Source organism: Condylura cristata, unplaced genomic scaffold (assembly GCF_000260355.1).
Source record: "Condylura cristata isolate star-nosed mole 26May11 unplaced genomic scaffold, ConCri1.0 scaffold00007, whole genome shotgun sequence".
Taxonomy (NCBI): domain Eukaryota; kingdom Metazoa; phylum Chordata; class Mammalia; order Eulipotyphla; family Talpidae; genus Condylura; species Condylura cristata.
In genome coordinates, this window is record NW_004567108.1 from 56,157,587 (window position 1) to 56,176,997 (window position 19,411).

The 19,411-nt window shown below is 37.0% G+C and overlaps 1 protein-coding gene across 8 annotated transcripts in view; it reads left to right on the plus strand.

Annotated features, from left to right (window-relative positions):
- Nucleotides 1-19,411, plus strand: part of PAM (peptidylglycine alpha-amidating monooxygenase) — a 289,915-nt gene that overhangs the window by 238,683 nt on the left and 31,821 nt on the right. For 7 of the 8 annotated variants that reach the window (XM_012721812.1, XM_012721814.1, XM_004678351.2 and 4 more), the window contains exons 15-16: nucleotides 1,548-1,871; nucleotides 12,890-13,019. In XM_012721812.1, the coding sequence (XP_012577266.1) occupies nucleotides 1,548-1,871; nucleotides 12,890-13,019 (454 nt within the window). The remainder of the gene's footprint in view (nucleotides 1-1,547; nucleotides 1,872-12,889; nucleotides 13,020-19,411) is intronic. The other variant, XM_012721815.1, reaches the window with a different exon arrangement.

The following is a 19,411-nucleotide window of genomic DNA, read 5'->3' on the forward strand; positions in this document are numbered from 1 at the left end:
TACACATTGATCTGAACCTGTGTCCTTCTATCAATAATACCATCATGACATGGATTCAGCTTTTAAAATTATGTTTTATATCTGTCTCTCAAATTATTATTTAATCCTTTACAGAAAATGTTTCACTGACTAAGAATATGTTAAACTATTTATACTTAGTTTAGGACAGGAGAATTTAGTGGTAATGGATTAATTTCTCTTCTGTGACAATGCCACTGTGACCTAACAGATTTCATTGAGTTGTAATTTGTTTTGTTCATTTTACTGAGATTGGCCTTATTACTTGGTAATTATTTTCTGATTGAAGATTTCACCTGGGATAAGCTGCTTTCATGGGTGAGAATTAAAAACCTACTTTGAATCATTAAACAAAGACTATTTGAAAACATGACAGTATCTCTTAGCATCATTTTGGAAAGACTTCATATCCCCCTGCACCAATTTCTTAATAATATATTCTTTAGTGGAATGTATCATGGCTTAGCTAGTTATCATTCTTATCTCCTAATTGTCATAAAAAGGATTTTATGAATGTTATCTGATGGTGCTATAAGTATAATTAAAACATAAGCAACAGGACACCATAGTCATAAATAATCTATCTCATTAGCATCACTTAGAACAGGTTGAGGAAAAGGAAGAAAAGATGTAGGTTACTTTGGGATGACTTAGGAAAGCAGATTTGTGTTTCTATCGAGAACATATAAATGTTTTCCATTCACCTAGTAAGTAGATATAAATAGAATTGAAGTCATAATGCAAATAATGAGAAAAAATGCTGCATAAAATTTCTACAGACATACTTTATATTTGTCATGATAGTTTATAACTAATGTTTTTGTGCATTAGTACAGGAAAATACAAAGTTCATTTTGATAATGAACCATTCTTGTGGTATCAGTTTGTTAAAATCTTTTTAGTTTGAAAAAATATTTAGAAGTATTCTTTTCTCTAAATTTATGTTTCTGGAAGATGTTCATTTCTTGTTTAAAATAAACAACTGGTGCTTTTAAAGTGTCACTTCTAACAAAATAATTATAATAAAATTGTGGTTTTCCCGTTGTCAAGTAGATGCTATCTGTTGGATTTCTTGAGTCTTGTAGCACCTACTCAAACATATAGATCTGACATCTTGTGAGTTATACCTTAATAGGCTTTTAAAGACAATGTCTAAAGCTTTGCCTGTGATAACAGATGTTATCTGATGTAGCTTGTTGATATTTTATTTCAGAAAGTAATACAGCTTATACTTGGATGACTTTTGTGTATCTCACGATCACATATACATTCTTTTGTTGTGCAAACAGAAGCTATCTGGTGTTTGCTCATATCAGAAAGAAATAGAGGGTATATGAAATGAAATGTGAAGCATATTATGTTTTTATTGTTCTGGAAAATGTTCTCCCCCACCCATTCTTGAAAGCTTGAGCACAAATGTACTCATTTATTCAGAGGAATCAGGAGATGATATTTTTAAGGCACAAAAATTTGTAAATTTTGCAATCTTATCAACCCTCCACTGCTTATCTCTTTTCTTTTTTTCACAGGTGATTTCTATTCACTACTTTCCAAACTGCTAGGAGAAAGGGAAGATGTTGTTCATGTGCATAAATATAATCCTACAGAAAAGGCAGAATCAGAGTCAGACCTGGTAGCTGAGATTGCAAATGTAGTCCAAAAGAAGGATCTTGGTGGATCTGATGCCAGAGAGAGTACAGAACATGAGGACAGGGGCAATGCTATTCTTGTCAGAGACAGAATTCACAAATTCCACAGACTAGAATCTACTTTGAGGCCAGCAGAGAACAGAGTTTTTTCATTACAGCAGTCCCTACCTGGTGAAGGCACCTGGGAACCAGAACATACAGGAGGTGCGTTTAGGACTTCTTTTAAAGAATTACATGTGAATTGCTACAATCCACATTAGAAAATCTGAAGGGAATAAAAATTAATGTGTGAAAAAGCTTACCAGTAAAAAGGATTTGTTAGAAAAACTGCTAGTCAGAGTTGAGTTGTCAGATAGTACCTTTGGATAAAGAGTTTTGTTTTGGTCTAAGAGTACATAAATTCTCTTCCCTTTCAATTGGTGAGCGGGAATTACCAGGACAGGAAATATTTGCATTAGTGCAGGGAGGGTGGCATGTGAAATTCCGGGTAATAAATTCTTCCCAAATCAACATTCTCTTTTGCTGAATGGGGAAAAAAAAAAAAAAACTGAAAATTCAAAACCTGTTATGTAAAGTGCCAATGTATGAAATGTTTATATACTCCTTCCTTTTAAGATAATTAAATTCCTCTCAAAGGAATCCTATACTTCTAGCATTCTTATCCAATTGACTTGTAAAATGTAACCATTTTTATGACTTTGATTTCATAAGTTCCACTATCAGTTATGCCTTAATTGCAAAGTTGAGTAGTTATTTCTGAGGGACCTACAAAATGTCAGTAACTATCAGATTTATCTTTATGTCTAACCAGGATTGGCTTCCATAATTAAAGGACAACACCTTATTCCCTTCAGGTTTCTATACCAGCAAGCTATGGTTGCCTCATCTCTGTCTTTAATTGTGTTGTGGCCTCTGTGATATTGATTGTGTTTCATGTTACTTGCTAACGTGGATAGCCAGCTAATACAGCATGTGGAGATAATCTCCAAAAAAAGTAACAGATATGTGTGCGTGGCAGTTGTCCATATGTGGGCTGGAATGGCACAAGTTGCCAGCTTGATGTTTTCAAATACAGCTTTGCAGGAAGTCATAAATTATTCAACACCAGGCTGATTTTTATTTATAATTGAAAAAAATTAGCATGCCGTGCCTTTTGCTCACATGGAAGTTTCAAGCACTGCCCATTGGGACTAACCTAATAGTCTCTAGGAGATGTTAACCGGAACCTAGATTTTTACCTTCTCATATTTAAACAGGCTGAGGCTTGTTCTCACTCACTCTAAATTTATCTAATAGAATTGTGTTTCTCAAGAAGTGGCCCCTGGACTCCCTTACATCAGAATAATCTAAGGTACTTATGAAAAATCTAGACTCTTGAATTCATCAGAGAACAACCAAATTGATATCTGTGATTATACATAGAAATGTGTTGTTTATTATGCTCCAACCACCTCATAAGCTGTCTGGAGTCTGTCTGAACCTCTGCAGTGAGAACAGTAAATTATAAGCCAAGGAACACAAAGATATAAAAGGCAAAGGGGCCTTTTTGGTAAGAGTCCAATTGTGTTCAAATGTGAAGTGTTAAAGTCACAGCATGCTTATTCCATGACTTGCCTTTATTACTCTTCTATTTAAATAATATCATGGTCATTTATAAGCATCACAAGTGAACTTGAAGTTTGAATCAAAGCATTGTATTCTTGAAACCTACCTAGTATTTCTGAGAAAGTAAGCCCAAAATACCTGATATACATTTAGTTGCCAAATCTCCTCATACCCTCCAGAGTGGTGAAAATGGCTGGATTTTTCTGGGATATGGTTCAAGAAGTTTCTTTTCATTTTAAATATGTGGGTAAATGTCACTGAAGTAAATAAAACAGTGAGGTACAGAAGCGTACAACAGAAATCCTAATTATAGAAAGGAAATGTATATGATTTTCTTCTTTGGATACTTTTTTCAGTATTATTTCATTACTCCAACTCAACATATTTTTTAAATTAAATGCAAAATACTATAAGCTCATACTCAGATGACATATTTCTGAAAGTCTTTTTCTTTTCAATTCTCTTTACTGATTACCATAATACAATATAATAGCTAACTTTAGTCGAAGATGTTTCATTCCTTTTTATGAGCCAAATAAACACCTAACCTCAGGAAGCTGCCATTTGTAAAAATGAAAGTAAGAAGTTATTAGCATATAATGCCCTAGTAACATAAATTAGTAGTCTCATACATGTGCATTCCCCAGGGGATGAGCAAGAGCAATAAATTTGATGGGTAATCTACTGCCTCTGTCCTACCTTTCCTTTACTCCAGGCAAAACTGAAAATGGAATTCTAATTATCTGGAGGAATTAACTGTCTCCCCAACTGGAGGAATTAACTGTCTAATTTGCTATAAGGAACTGTACTAGCTGCAAAAAAGAAAGTAGCTTCTCATATGATTATGAAAACAAAACTATAAAGCTATTATGTTGCTTAATATTATAGGTTATACTTATTTCATAAATCTTCAAGGCCTATTATTGATTTTCAAATGAAAAACTGAAGCCTAGAGAAGTTATCCTATTTGAGTGAGGTCACATGTACTGAATAAACTTTATGATGTCTAATGTGTACCTTCTAGTTCTTTCCAATTAAGTTCAGCTGAGCTTGGTAAAATCAGGGCTAATTTGCTTACCCCACTCAAATATACCTCCCTGGACCTCTGAAACCTCAATGCCTAGGGACTGGGGCTTCCACTCAGGACCTTGTTTTGATGTCCCTAGATCACACACAAGCACAACCTAGTACAGTGACATTATATTTCTTTGACAGACCCATACTTTGGAACTGTAGTCTGGTGATGGATTCTAGCCAGCTGATGATGATTCAAATGATCAAATGATTTGATGATTCAAAGATGAAATTGTTGAACCAGTTCAAAAATCTGAGTGTGACTTTTGTGTGGTCAGTTTAGGACTACCAAAGGGTATTGCTTTTGAGCAGTATCTTTTTTTTAAGATTTTGTGTATTTATACATACAGAAATGGGGTACAGGCCAGAAAAGCAGGGACAGAGAAATGATTCACCAGAGACAGAGTGGGGAGCAGAACAGGCAGATCGACAAAGTACAATGCTAAGGGAAGCTTTAGGGGGTGGGGGTGGGGGGTAGGTTGGGGGTGGGTAGGATTGAACTCACACTGAAGCTATCACAGCTTGGCCTAGCTCAGCTTCACAGTGCAGCAATCCAACCCATTGTACCACAGGGAGGTACTCAGTACCATTTTTTGGATCTATATTTGTCTGAATTCCACTTGTTGCCACACCCTAGCAATTGCCTTTAGAGTTCAATTGTCCACCTCATTCTTGTTTGAGTATCAGTGGGCAGCAAATTGGATGAAGAACACAATACAATAGAATGACCATCTAGCTTTGCAGAACTGAGGAGGTCCTTATAAGTCTAGGGACATGATGGTTAAGTACTGTGTATTCAGTGTGTCTTTAAAAGTGCACACATCTGCATATAACACCTTTTTTTTTTTTAGGTCTTCATTGACTTTCTTAATTTAGATTTTTTGGTGGTGTTCAAAGTCAATTCTGAAAACTCTTCCCTGGAATTATAAAAGCAGCTTTAGAAACAGAATTTTCCTGTGTGGATTCAGCTAAATGAGACCAAAACAAAGGTTTTCCAACCATTGTTAGAAAGAGCATGCCTCAAGAAAGGCCAAAACGTGGGAAGTGGTAGTTGTGCGATCCCTGCTGCACACATTCCTCTCTCTCTCTTTCTCACACACAACCCTACGTACAATACAGTTTGCTCCAGCTCAAGTCTTCATTTGGCCAAATTAGAGTTTGAAAACCAGGGCCTCTCTGATGGCTTAAGGGGTTAAAGTACAGCACTATGAAGCTATCCTGAGACACTGTAGCACATCCCTGACCAGAGTGGTGGCCCACATGGTGTGGCAGACCTCTACTGTTTTGAACACTGCTCCCCTTAGCAGTGTATTCCAGCCTGTTCTGCTCCCCACTCTGGTGAATCTTCTCACCACCCCCTGCATCTCTGGCCTGTACCCCACTTCTTATATGTATAAATAAATAAATCTTTAAAAAATAATTTGGAAACCACCCCTGAAGTCAGTACAATGGAGAGCAGTTCAGACACTAGTGCCTGTTTACCTGGCTTGGAACCATAACTGTGTACTTACAACGTGATCTAGAGACAAGTATTCTTTTTAATTCTATAGACTTGGCTTTGTCATCTACAAAATGACATAACAGTATGACCCTCATACTGTTGAAATAACTGTCAAATAATATTTTCAAGTATTTCAGATAATATGTGGAAATTGTTTTAAACTGTTTCTGGTACATAGAAAGAATTTAATGGATGTTAGAACATGTTAGCAATAGTTATGATCATTTTTGCTATCATTAATGTCATTTCCAAAATTTTAACACCAATGTAGTAGCTATAAACATGAATTATTTGATCTTAATTGGCAGTCATGAAAGAATTTTCTTGCAGTGTGCAGGAAAGCTGCACGATTTGACACTGTAATTTGAGAATATGATCTGATAGAATTCTGTGTCATAATGATAGTTTTGGGCTTTTCAAATCTCAGATTACATACATTGACCGGCCTTGATGTTCATTTATAAAGTAGAAGGTACAAGGCAAAAATATTCAACTTGTTAAATTGAGACTCTCATGCATTCCTTTTACACTTAATGTAGTTTGATTTCTACTATGAGTTTGTTATTCTGACACAGCATGAATATAATAGGAAAAAAGTCTTAAGTGTCTTTATCCTAATTGCCTTCCAGAAACTAAATTCATTGAACTACAAATTAAAACTACAGATTTCTGTTCTCACTTGAAAATTTCACTGGACTATTATTGCTAGCACATGGATACCTGATTTCATCTTACATTGCATACCTCCAGACAACAGAAAATACATATGCAGTTGTATGGCACTTTCCACCAGATAAGAGAGCTCACAGAATCATTAGGTATTCTTATGCTAAATTTAGATTTTATTTGATTTTACTTAACTCACAGTCCATCATTTCACATATTTTAATCTCTGAGGGAGAGGAGAATAATAAAAATAAACATGCATAGCCATTACTGTGAATCAGGCTAAGTGTTCAGATATAGCAATTCACTTAATCCTCATAACAATCATATTTGCAAGTCTTTTAGAAAAAAAAAAAAACAACTGATACACGGAAAGGTTAAGTCACATGACCAAAGAAATTTAGTTCAGAAGCCAAGATTCAAAACAGACATACTTGCTCCAAGCCTTGTTTTTTTTTTAAGATTGATTTATTTATGCATAGAGAACTGGGGTACAGGCGAGAGGCTCAGGGGCGGTGAGAGTCTTCACCAGAGATAGAATGGGGAACAGAACAGGCAGATCTACGAGGTGCACTGCTGAGGGGAGCAGCGGGCAGGTCAGGAGAGGTCTGCCACACCATTTGATCACCTCCGGGGGCAGGCGGGAATTGAACTCATGCGGAAATGGCTTTAGCTTCTTAGTGCCTTGCTTTAACCCGCTGCGCCACTAGGGAGGACCTCCAAGCCTTGGTTTTTAAACATGTTTTTACTCTGCCTCTCACAATAAATAGATGAGAGCAAGAGTATATATATTTTCCCAGTCATCTCATCTATAGTCATAGAAATGTAGCTATGGATTTAGTTAGGCTTTCTCAATCAGTATCCAAGCAATCTGCCAACATGAAAATCTCACTTGCAATTAAATTTTGAATAAAAGAATTCTGTTAAAGATCTTGAACCCCTAGTTACACTCTGCTAACTTTTACTTAAGTATAAATGTTTCTCTTGTAGTTTCTGCTAGTTACAGTTAGTATTCCTGAGAAATACCAATTGCTGCATAAAATAAGACATCTTTTCCTCACTAGGTGAGAATTCTCAAGGATAGAAAAATCATTCATTGCATTTTGTTCTTTTTGTTGAAGTCTTTAGGAGATTTTATCAAGTCTTTTTCTCAGATAAGATATTTAGGGTCTGTTACTCTGATGTTATATCTGTGGTTCTGGGTTTGAAATTATATTTCCACAACTTTATCTAATTCTATTAATCCTCTCTAGCACAGATAAATGAATGCCCTTTTGAATGCTTATTAATAATTTCATATGAAAGCAGAATTGCTCACTCACATTAATCTCTTTCTTGGAAAGGTTTAATTCATTAATCCTTTCATTGATTTAGTGATAAGCTCTTTTTAAAAAAAAAAAGATTTACTTATTCATACAGAACTGGGGTACAAGCCAAAGCTTCAGGGCGGTGAGAGGCATCACCAGAGACAGTGGGGTGCAGAACAGGCAGATCGACGAAGTACACTGATGAGGGGAGCAGCGGGTAGGTCAGGAGAAATCTGCCATGCCACGTGGATCACCTCCGGGGCCAGGTATCTAACTGGCACCGAAGTGGCTGTGGCTAGCTTGCAATGCCATGTCCTAACCCATTGTGCCACCAAGGAGGACCCTAGTGATATATTTTTAATGGTAGTATTTTTTTTTCCCTGAAGATAATAACTTGTTTTCCAAATGTATGGTGAACACCGATGCTTCATCTTTGCCTTACTTTTGATGAATGTAAGAATTCTTCTGAAATAATCTCACCATTTGACCTCTGTATTGTGAACACTTAGCTTTTGGGAATGGTTTACCCAAGGTCATGTGTATGAAATTTGTATATAACTTCCAAATTAAGACTGAGTCTACCTACTGTATTAACTAGTCACATAGTGAATCACTTCTTTGAAAAAGGCTAGAAGAGTATGAACTAGAATTTTTAGCTACTACTTGACTGAAATGCTAAATGAGAAACCAAAGAAAATTTAACAAAAAAATTTTTAATAGGATTTTTAATTTTCCTTAATAGAATGTAACCACCCTTGATATTGATGCCTGAAGTGTAACTCAAGCCTACAGTTCATTTCATTTATTCTAGCATTCTATGATCCGCATATAGAAATGGGCAGGAACTGGAAAAACGTGTGTGTGTGTATGTGTGTGTGTGTGTATACCATAGTCCCAAATGACTAACTGAGGTTTTGATAGTTTAATGTAAAATGAAACACCCTTTAACTGCCTGTAACTTAAAGTTGATGATCCTAGTTGCAAAACATCAATTAACTGAACTAATGTTGACAGATGAGAGCATGAGCTCAGTTTTCCTTTTAACTACCTGAATTTCTTGTTAACACAGAGAAATAGACTCTGACAGTTTTGAGGTCTTGGCTAGGTAATCTTCATGAATGTGCACTGATATTTTTAAATAGAATTAGAATTGCTTAATTTTCTTCAGTCCTTCTTGGAATGCATGCTGTAATTCTCTTTTACATTGACTCAGTGCAAAAAAAGCGAAGCTCTTCACACATCACCTTTTTACTTTTTTGAAAACTGACTAGAAGTATGTTCTAGATATTCACAAAGGCCTTTACACAATATTTTATGAAATTTAATTTCATCCCAGAACAGCGAATTTTATATGTTGCTAATTTCCTGATTTTATCTCTGCACCTTCATGAGCATCTATCAGTACCTACTAGTGGATCACTGAAGAGAAACATCACAGGAGGGTCTTCCTGGTGGCCTAGGGATTAAGTCTTAGTGCTATTACCAAGATGGCCTGAGTTTGATCCCCAGCCAGGAAGCTGACCCACATGATATAGCAGACCTCTTCTGTCTCACCTGCTGCTCCCCTCAGCAGTGTAAAGAAAAAAACACAACAACCTGTAGAAATTATCTTTGATTGGTAAAGAGTAGTTGGTCATAGTTTCATTAGAAATAGTTTTCAAGCAGACATTAATTACAAGTAGGACTAACAAGTTTAGAAGTAATAAGATTATGCCAAAGTTCAAGGCAGGATATGCGAGAAGCCCATCCCTTTTAATCACACACTATTGTGAACATGAAATCTTGAGGTTTGCGGTCCTACATTACTTCAACACCTATGTACTGTGTGCAGCAGAACTACAATGCACAAGCCCATACAACTCCACATAACAAAAACATGTTTAGACTTAACCCCCAAAAGTGTGTTCCAGAATTACCTCAAATGCCAAACTGCCCTGTACCCCATTTCTTTTATGCAAACATAGAAAAAAAAAGTTTACAGGAACCTTGATATTTGTTTGTCTTTAATGAAAATAATTAACCAATTAGCATTTCTACTGAGTCTTTCCACAGTGTCTTCTGTACAATGTAAGTTGGTAAAAAAAAGGGTTATGATGAATTATAAAATGGTATGTTGAAGTGCCAGTTGACAATATCAATAGATCGATTTCTGAGCATAGAGCTCACTTTAGTGCATTTACCAGGCTGTTGCAGGCCCTTGCCCTATCCAAAGCAGTGAAAAGATGTGATCCCTGCCCTCAAGAAATTCTGTCTAGTTGTAAAGGTTCCCTAAAAATGAAAGCAATTAAGTAATTATATAGTCAGGAGATTTGAGGAATTCTTGGAGTCCTTCACCTCCCAAAGGTAAATTGTAACTTAGATGAAAATGAGTGAAGCACAACCTGAGACCAGAGCAACTAAAATAATTCATATATTCTTGGGGGGAATGATGGTTTTGGTCCATGTAGATGTCTCTTAATGACAACATTCATACCCCATTTCCAGAGTTCAATTTCACAAACACTTTTTAAAAAAGGATTCATTTATTCATACAGAACTGGGGTACAAGTCAAGGTGCAGGGGCAGTGAGAAGCTTCATCAGAGACAGAGTGGGGAGCAGAACAGGCAGACTGACGAAGTATACTGCTGAGGGGAGCAGCGGACGAGACAGGAGAGGTCTGCTGTGCCACGTGGGTCACCTCCGGGGCTGGGTATTGAAGTTGCGCTGAGGCAGCTGCAGTCAGCTTGCAGTTCTGTGTCTAACCTATCGCACCACCAGGGGGGGCAGAAACACTTTTGACCATCTCCCCCTATGCTGTAAAACCTTCTGTGGTTTCCAGTTCCAATTTGCAACCTTTTCCTCCATTATGATGAGTGTTGGTGATGAAGTTTATTCTTGTGAGCAGCTGCCTTCACATCCACTGATGTCTCCAGAATGGTTTTCAAAGTCAGACATGCCCACTATAGTTTTTGCTTTCCTTTTTGCCAACTGACCAAAATATTTCAAAACACCTGAGTAATAGGCATTCTCGTGTATTCTAATAAATGCCAAAAGTAAATTACACCTAAACTCTCTGTTGTACTGCTACTAATTTAAAGTCCTTGCAAAAAACTTCAAAATTAAAGTATAGATCAGAACACCACATCTCAGAATTACATCCATTTATTGTTAAATATATACTATGCACCACGCATGTTGTACAATACATTTTCCAGACTAAGAGAGCTTGAGCTCTGTTCTGCTTTCTACTCCCACACCTCCACCTGACATACACAGGCAGTCTTTCCAGATTACTTTTCTTTTTTAAGAATTATTACTTTATTTATTTATTACTAATTAAGCCTCTTCTTTAGTTTGTGTAGAAGAACTAGGGTATAGACCAGAGGTGCAGGGGGTGAGAGAATTAACCAGAGACAGAGTGGGAAGCAGAACAGTTGGATCTACAGAAATACACTGCTGAGGGGAACACTGGGTGAGACAGGAGAAGTCTGCTGTGCAATGTGGGTCACCTCCCTAGGGGGTCTGGAGGCGGGGTAGGCAGGGATCAGACTCAAGCCATAGCAGTGATATCACTGAAACCTATCCTAGAGGCCACCAGGGAAGCCCCTTTTCAGATTATCTAAATATCTGGAAACACATTCTGCAATTGCAAACATCTGCACTTTGGTATTTTGACAGAAATATTCTCTCCCCACTTCAGTACTTATGGAACCTCACTTATCTTTGAGTGAGCAGAAATGTTTCTTCCTCTGAGAATTATCTGAGGCCTGACCTTAACCTTACCCTATCTCAGACAAGCTCGGAAAGGATACTGGGCCCTCTCCTGTATCCCTGCACTACTTTGTCTTGCTTGTCTGTGGTTTCTGTTTTTTCTCATTTAATCCTGTGAGTTCCTCAAGTCAAAAGCCAGGTTTTATTTCTTTGTATTCCCAGAATATAACCTAGTTCCTTGTAGGGACAGTGTACTCAAGGAAATATTTATTGAAGATGCTTCAGCAAAGGTAGGCAGAACTGATCTAGGCATCCTATTGATTTGGCATGTTTTGTTAATTTTTATTAAAGACAAATGTGCAAAGGTAAAGATGTTTTGAAAGATGAGCTACCATTTCCTTTGGTATCACTGAGGAATTATTTTAAAGTTTTTAATTCTCACACCTGCATCCTCTCAAGTTTTCAGAAACTGATTATACAAGGCTTGTGCTTCCCTTTTTCCCTCCAGTCTTCATTGCCTGTCTGAGGATTTCACCGAGTAAAATGCCACATTCTCCAGAGGGTGGGAAGGAGAAATGAAACTCAAATTGCTGCTTTTCTGCTTCTCAGCACCTCTATTGAAGCACTGGAGAGAGAAATAAATGCTGACACTGATATAATAAATTTCACAGTATCTTCATAATTGTATATCTTCAGCTAGTATAGCACTCCATACCTAGCATCTCTTTATTCATCAGCATGTTTGTAAGAGGGATGAGCCCAGGTACTTTTTAAGAATAAATATTTCGATCATAATAACCTGGAAATAATTCAGTTTTTCTCAATTTTTTCTTTTGTTCACGGTAGGAAACAGTGAAATTGATGCAGTGAAAAAGTGTCTCCATTTTTAGAAGAACACTAAAATTAGTATAAATGAGATATCTCTTTGTACAAGGGTTAAACAGTGAATAGTTTGTTATATGATACAGTGTATATTGCACATCCAGTATTTATAAAAAAGAGATAGATAACAAATGAAGATCTACATGATAGATAGATAGATAGATAGATAGATAGATAGATAGATAGATAGATAGATAGATAGATAGATAGATAGATAGATAGATTGATTGATTTTGCTGTCATCGTATTAACGGGAGAAGAGTCTGTAGTCCCCAAACAAGTTCAAAATCACCCGTTTAATTTCACAGCTCAGGAAGGAACTTGGCATGTGCATGAAGAGCATGACTTGTTTTTTTGTTTGTTTGTTTGTTTTTTGTTTCTTTGCATCTAGTGGTGCTACTGCATGAACTGCTTCTAACCATTTTGAAGCTTCATGATATTATTCTAGTGTCTGTTCTTTTTTTTTTTCACTAAATATATGGATTTTATGTTTTAGATTTTCATGTTGAAGAGGCACTGGATTGGCCTGGAGTGTATTTGCTACCAGGTCAGGTTTCTGGGGTGGCGCTGGACCCTAAGAATAACCTGGTGATTTTCCATAGAGGCGACCATGTCTGGGATGGAAAGTAAGTAATATTTTTCCTTCAAGGGTAAATGAAAATAAAATGGCATGCATTACTTTTCATTAATCACTAATAGTGGTGAGAAAACTATTAAGGTTCTTTTAAAAGTTGTTTTTGTAAGCAAAATACCTTGTTCTTTATTTGTGTGGCTGTGACAAGTAGCAGAAGAGATATCATGTACATTTCAAAACAACGTGATTTCATCAACTAGTTTATGAAGAGAAGGCAATAACAGTGGTCCTGCCCACTGACTATTGTTCCTTTGTTCAAACTACCTTCATATTCCTGTGGAGAGTGTTTTATTTATTTTTATTAAAGATTTGTTTATTTATGCATACAGAACTGGGGTTCAGGATAGAGGTGCAGGGGCAATGAGAGGATTCACCAGAGACAGAGTGGGGAGCAGAACAGATGGACAAAGTACACTGCTGAGGGGAGCAGAGGGGGAGACAGAAGAGGCCTACTGCACCATGATGGGTCACATCCGGGGCGGGGATCAAACTCACACTGAAGCTGCTGGGCTTGCTTGCTGTGCTGCACTTTAATCCGCTGTGCCGCTAGGTAAGACCCTGGAGAATATTTTAAATGCAATTAAGTTTCACTTGTATTTAAAAAGCATCATCATAAAAAAATAACAACCAACTAAGAAAAGTTATTAGTTGACTATAATAAAACTGTTTCCAAGCACTGGGTGCAGAACTCTAACACCACTAGCCTCCCTCCCTGTCAGGCTGTTCCTTGGCAGTAACCACAGTTAGCTTTCTGTGGTTGGACAGGTCTGCTGTTTCTACTCTAGAACTAGTGAGCAGTTTGGCCTTCTTCATATTTTTGTATAGGTTACTCTACTAGCTAAATTTGCTATTTTCATGAATACCAAAGATTTAAGAATAATATACTTAAATTGTCAAATATACTATTAAGTATGTTGCCTCTGGAATTTTCTTTTCAATCTTTCATTCTATCTCCAAATATCTTAGAGGGATTTTGGGTGATAATATTGAGTGCTTATGGTGGGCCAAGCACGGCTCTAAATGTTTCATAAGTTTGTCATAACAATTAGGAATTGTTATTATCACCTTTTACAGATGAACAAATCTAGAAGAAGTGTTTTACCCCAAGTCTCAGAGTTAGTGATTGGCAAAACTAGTCTTCTGTTCCTTTCCATCTTACTCCAGGCTGTTCCAGTTACCCACATCACTTGTATTTATTTATCTATCTATTTATTTAACATCATTCTTCATTTGCGAGCAATGTATGCTTTTTCATCTCAGTTGTAACCCCATGGACTTTCTATCACCAGTTCACCCATGTGCCATCACCTTAATCCTGTGTGTTCTTCCTGCCTTAGTTTTGATACTATTTTCCTCTCCGTATTTCCTCCCACCCCTCGTCCTGAATGCCTCTGGTTTAGTTTTTACTTCATTACAATTATTTTCCCCCTCATCCCTTGCACTCCTGTTATGAGTGAAACCGTCTAGTATTTTTATTTTTTTTCCCTGACTTATTTCACTAAGCATGATCTCTGCTCTCTCCACCCAGTTGTTGTAAATGGTATGACTGTCTTTTCTGATTAATATTCGGGATTGCAAATAGTATTCTGAGTAATATTCAGGAATGCAACACTGATCCAACAGATGTGGAAAGCTGTTTGGAGGTTTCTCATACTGCTAAAAATGGAGCTTCCATACCATCCAGCAGGTCCACTCCTAGGTATCGACCCAATGGACACAAAAACATTAATTCAAAAGGACACCTGCACTCCCATGTTTATTGCAGCTCAATTTACAATGGGGAAAATGTGGAGTCAACCCAAGTGCACCCAAATAGATGACTGGATCAAGAAGATATGGTACATACACACTATGGACATACTCCAGTTACCCACTTCCTTATATAGACTGTAAGCACTCTCACACAGTTGTTAAAGACATGCTCCAAAATGTAGCAGGTTTTTAATACTCTACCGAGAATGAATATTCATTTGTTTTATGACATCTTTTCATATGAAGGTAAAGTTTCAAATATCAAATATCCTTTCAAGTATATAGTTATAAGGTCTTTGGAAAACAGGATCTGTATATATAGTTACTCATTTTTTCCTCATTATTTTCAAAGCTGTTGATTAAATGTACACTAAATCTGCACTGTAATATACACCTGTGTGTGTTTTTTTTTATGTACTTCTAAAGCTGGAATTCAGTCATTTCAGAGTATCTTGATAGCTTTTACTAATCATCTGAGTCATTATTGAACATCTAATGGTGTTTTAACAAGTGCTTTTAAAAGCAAACTAACAAACTGTTACTATTCATTGTAGCACATTCTTCATTTAAATAAATATTGCTATATTTTCTGCATGGATTTCTAGCCACACCTTACCAGACTAGAAAATTACAGTATCATTTTCTCCCATTGATACTGTTTCAGCTGGCTAAAGCTAAATTGGACAAAATCCAATTTTCCATTTTAATGTGATACTCTCCAAATCAACAGTACAGGCCAAAATAGAGAAAGGGATTAGAAAAGGACAGCTTAGAATAGGAAATGACAGATGATGATGAACCAGAAGCTACATAAGAGCATCTGCTGTGATATGTATGACAGCCCTAGCTAAAGGGCTCCTTTCTTTCTGGATCTCACTTTCTTCTAGATAACTGGTATCACATGTACATTCCAGCTTCATTGCCAAAGTCCTGGTGTGTTTACCCTGACAAATGGCACCAACAAAGGTGGGGTGTTAATGCAAGAATTTTTCAGAGCAGACTTGCTGATTTAATTCATTTAACCTTTTTTTTCTTCTTCATCTTTGCCTTTCAGATCTAAGAACATTATCTCTACTTTTTTTTAAAGGTTTATTTATATATGCATATAAGAACTGGGGTACAGGCCAAAGGTACAGGGGGTGAGAGTATTCACCAGAGACAGAGTGGGGAGCAGAAGAGGCAGATCTACTGAAATACACTGCTGAGGGGAGCAGGGGACAGGTCAGGAGAGGACTGCTGTGCCATATGGGTCACTTCCGGGGCCAGGGATCAGACTCTGCTTCAGTGGCTGCGGCTAGCTTCAGAGTGCTGCGCTTTAACCCGTTGCACCACCAGGGTGGGCCCTATCTCTTATTTTCTTTTGCCTCTTTACTATCTATTGGCCTCTAGCATCCCTGACAGTTTATTGTTGTGAGGAAATTCTCTCTGGCACTCAGGTATTTACTTTCAACCACTTTTTGCTTTATATTCATGAAGAGAATTGAAAGCAGATTATACTCTTACTTGTATTTTAGGAAAATAGATTTGGATTTGTGGGTTTTGTTCTTTGAGCTCTCATGCATGACCATCCTTCCTACATATATAAGTCACGTTCTATAAAATAGATAAAGTACACATTTTCCTTCTCCCTCATTAAATATTCAAGGATTATATAAAGAAAATGACAGTGCTTTCCTGTAGAATTTATGATGTGCTGGTGGGAGACAATGGAAATTCAAGATGAGGTAGCAATTGATAGCAATTGCATTCTTGTTGCTACCACTGTTTGTATAGCTGATATTATACATAAAATAGGCCAGTAATAGCTGTTCCTGGGTCTTTGTCTTCTCCCTTCTCTAAGGGAGAAGTCCTGTATTAATTTTCTTGAGATGTTTTGTGATTTCTCCTACTCACAAAATTGCAGGTTCCAGCAAGCCTAGACTTGTTCTCCTTCAAATCTAAACACTCTTAATTCCCTAGTTTTTAGGAGGTGATCATTGGTTAGGTATCAGAATATTCTTAGCTAATAATAATCCCTAGCTAATACTCAGTATCCAAAGTTTGTTTAGAAGTCATCTATCAGCCTCTGCTTTATAAGACTAATGCTCTTAATTCCTTAATATCCCCCAACCAGTCCTTACTCTTCTACTTAACCATACCTGCCAAACAAATTAAATATAATTATAATAAACCACTCAACCTCTTGCAAGATGAATGTCACTCTTTTCCTCAATTTTATTTCCATTTTTCTCCCTGTCTGTCCCTTCCCTTCACTCAAGAAGCTGCTTTTAGCTGAGATAAGTAATATCTATTACCAGCAGGATGAAATGAAACTTTAAAGAGTTTCTTGTCTGTCCTGGTGGTTAGGGCAGCGTGGCAGCAAGAGCCTTTAAAGTTTAAATATTGCCCAGCCAGAGCTGATAGCTCCTGCCTTATAACAGCTGTTCCTGGGTCTTTGTCTTGAAATCACTGCCACTGTCAAAGCTTCTGGCCTCTTTTATTTATAATGTCAGCTACTATTGATATTCTACTATGCAGGTCTCACTTAATTAAACTATAGGCATTACCCCTAATGTTTAGGTGTTAAAAGTTGTTTCCACTATATTATTTATCATTTCTTCATAATGTCGTTGTAAGGAATCGTAGAAGTTGTATCATTTTAATATGTATTCTGTTACCAGTAAGAGTGAAAACTGAACAACTAACTTAGGGTAAGAAGAAGTGTATTAGTTTGTACAGATAAAAGCCTGAACGGTTTCTGTAGCCCAGATGACATTATACCATTTTTTTGTTTTCAAAGCCTTTTCTCCTGGTTGGTTCCTAGGCCCTGGCTCCCCTTGCAACCTGTCTTCCCCTTGCAACTTCACATTAACATAATAGTCTCCCCAAAAAGGTAGTGCTCCACCTTTGGTAGGGCCGCAGAAAATCCATAAATTGAGTTCTTGCGCTTTCTTCGAGTTAACTTAAGTCACATTCATCCCTGAGCCAATCACTCTGGGCAAAGGAATGAAATTGTCTGGCTCAACCTAAATTCTTCTAGCCTTGGAATGTGGGAGTAGAATCGACATAATTGGAAGTAAATGAGATAAGAATGAGGCTCAGAATGTTAGGCCAGCTAAAGAAAAATTGAAATTTCATTAACAAAAAGTCGGAATTGACATATCACACCCAGAACAGCAACAGCAAACATCCACCAGATCACCCCCACTATTATACAATGCAGATGTCTCTTTACAGACCCTTTCACAAGTAAACAGTGCTTATATTCCTTTGCTGCCAAGGAATTCTCTAGATATGAAACCTGGTACCCAACTGTTTTTTGGTTTTTTTTTTTTTGAACTCCAATCTGAACCCTGTAACTTAACTTCCTAATGCGGGACCCGTGCAGTCTCCTTTTAGAGTCAGTTATTTACATATTTGAAGAAACTCTTACCTTCTCCACACTTGACTAGTCTTCACGTTGACTTTCACCTGAAGGTGCTCTGGTTTCTTAGCCCTTCAAAGTAAGCTGTTGAGAAGTGGATACAATATTTCATGTATTATCTGATCAGCCATGCAATTACAGTCTGTGATTTATGTTCTTGGAATCATTATTTTATAGGATTACGTTCACTTTTCTTCAGCAATCCTATGACCCGTCACCTCATAGAATCTGAAATCTATGAGCTTTAAATATGCCATAAGATTGTGTTCAACTCCTTATAGAAATTTTACTTTTGCAGTTTTTAAAAGAGTGAATTTGGCACTTTATTCCAGTTACATTTCACTTCACCTGATGCAGCATTAAATCAGTTTATAGATACGAGTTTGGTCTTCATTAGTTGGAAAATGAGCTCTCCCTTCCAGCCCTGTGTTGTTTGGAATGAGTATACCTTTCATATCTGCATAAATGTTGCTTATAAAATGTGAATAGTTAATTGTTGGCTTGGCAGGTTTTATTCCCAAAAAGCTCATGTTACCTAGTATCTTCACTCTTGCCCTCAAGCTCACAAGACATCCTTTTATTAATGCTTTATGGGATTTGACCAAGTGATCCATATGCTTCAGAAATCTACCTGCTTCTTAACTTTCAGAAAAATCAGCTAAAGATTACCTCACTAATTTTCTAGAGTTCCAGTTATGATATCTCCTTGAGATTCTACATATGCAGAACTTTTCCCACCTTAGGAATTAATTGAATTTAGATAACAGAACTCAAAATGCTTGAATGGTGCCTCAGTACCTTCATATCTGAGAGAAAATGCTAAATTCTACAGAAAAATATTCCTACCCTTCTTTCTTATATTGTCATTTTCATCTTGCTGAAGCCATTTTCCTCCAGTTTTATGCCACTATCCTTCCAGCTCATCTATATTGCAAATTGCAATTGCTTACTGGTGGGAAAATGCTACAGCCAGGTGAGGTCAGTCCTAGTAAAAGAAAAGAATATTTCCTTGAAGACTAGGTTTGAATCTTCATTACCATGCCCTAGTTTTGAGACCTGGATCAGAGATTTGAAATCCTTACCTCTTAGTTGCCTAGTCTAAAAACATCAGGCTTTTCATAAGTGCCTCATTGTGTTTAGTATATAAAAAAAAAAGTACTGTGTTAAAAATGATTCTCCCCCAGTGATGGAAGAGATTCTGGTGTTGAGCTACTGATGGAGGAGAAGAA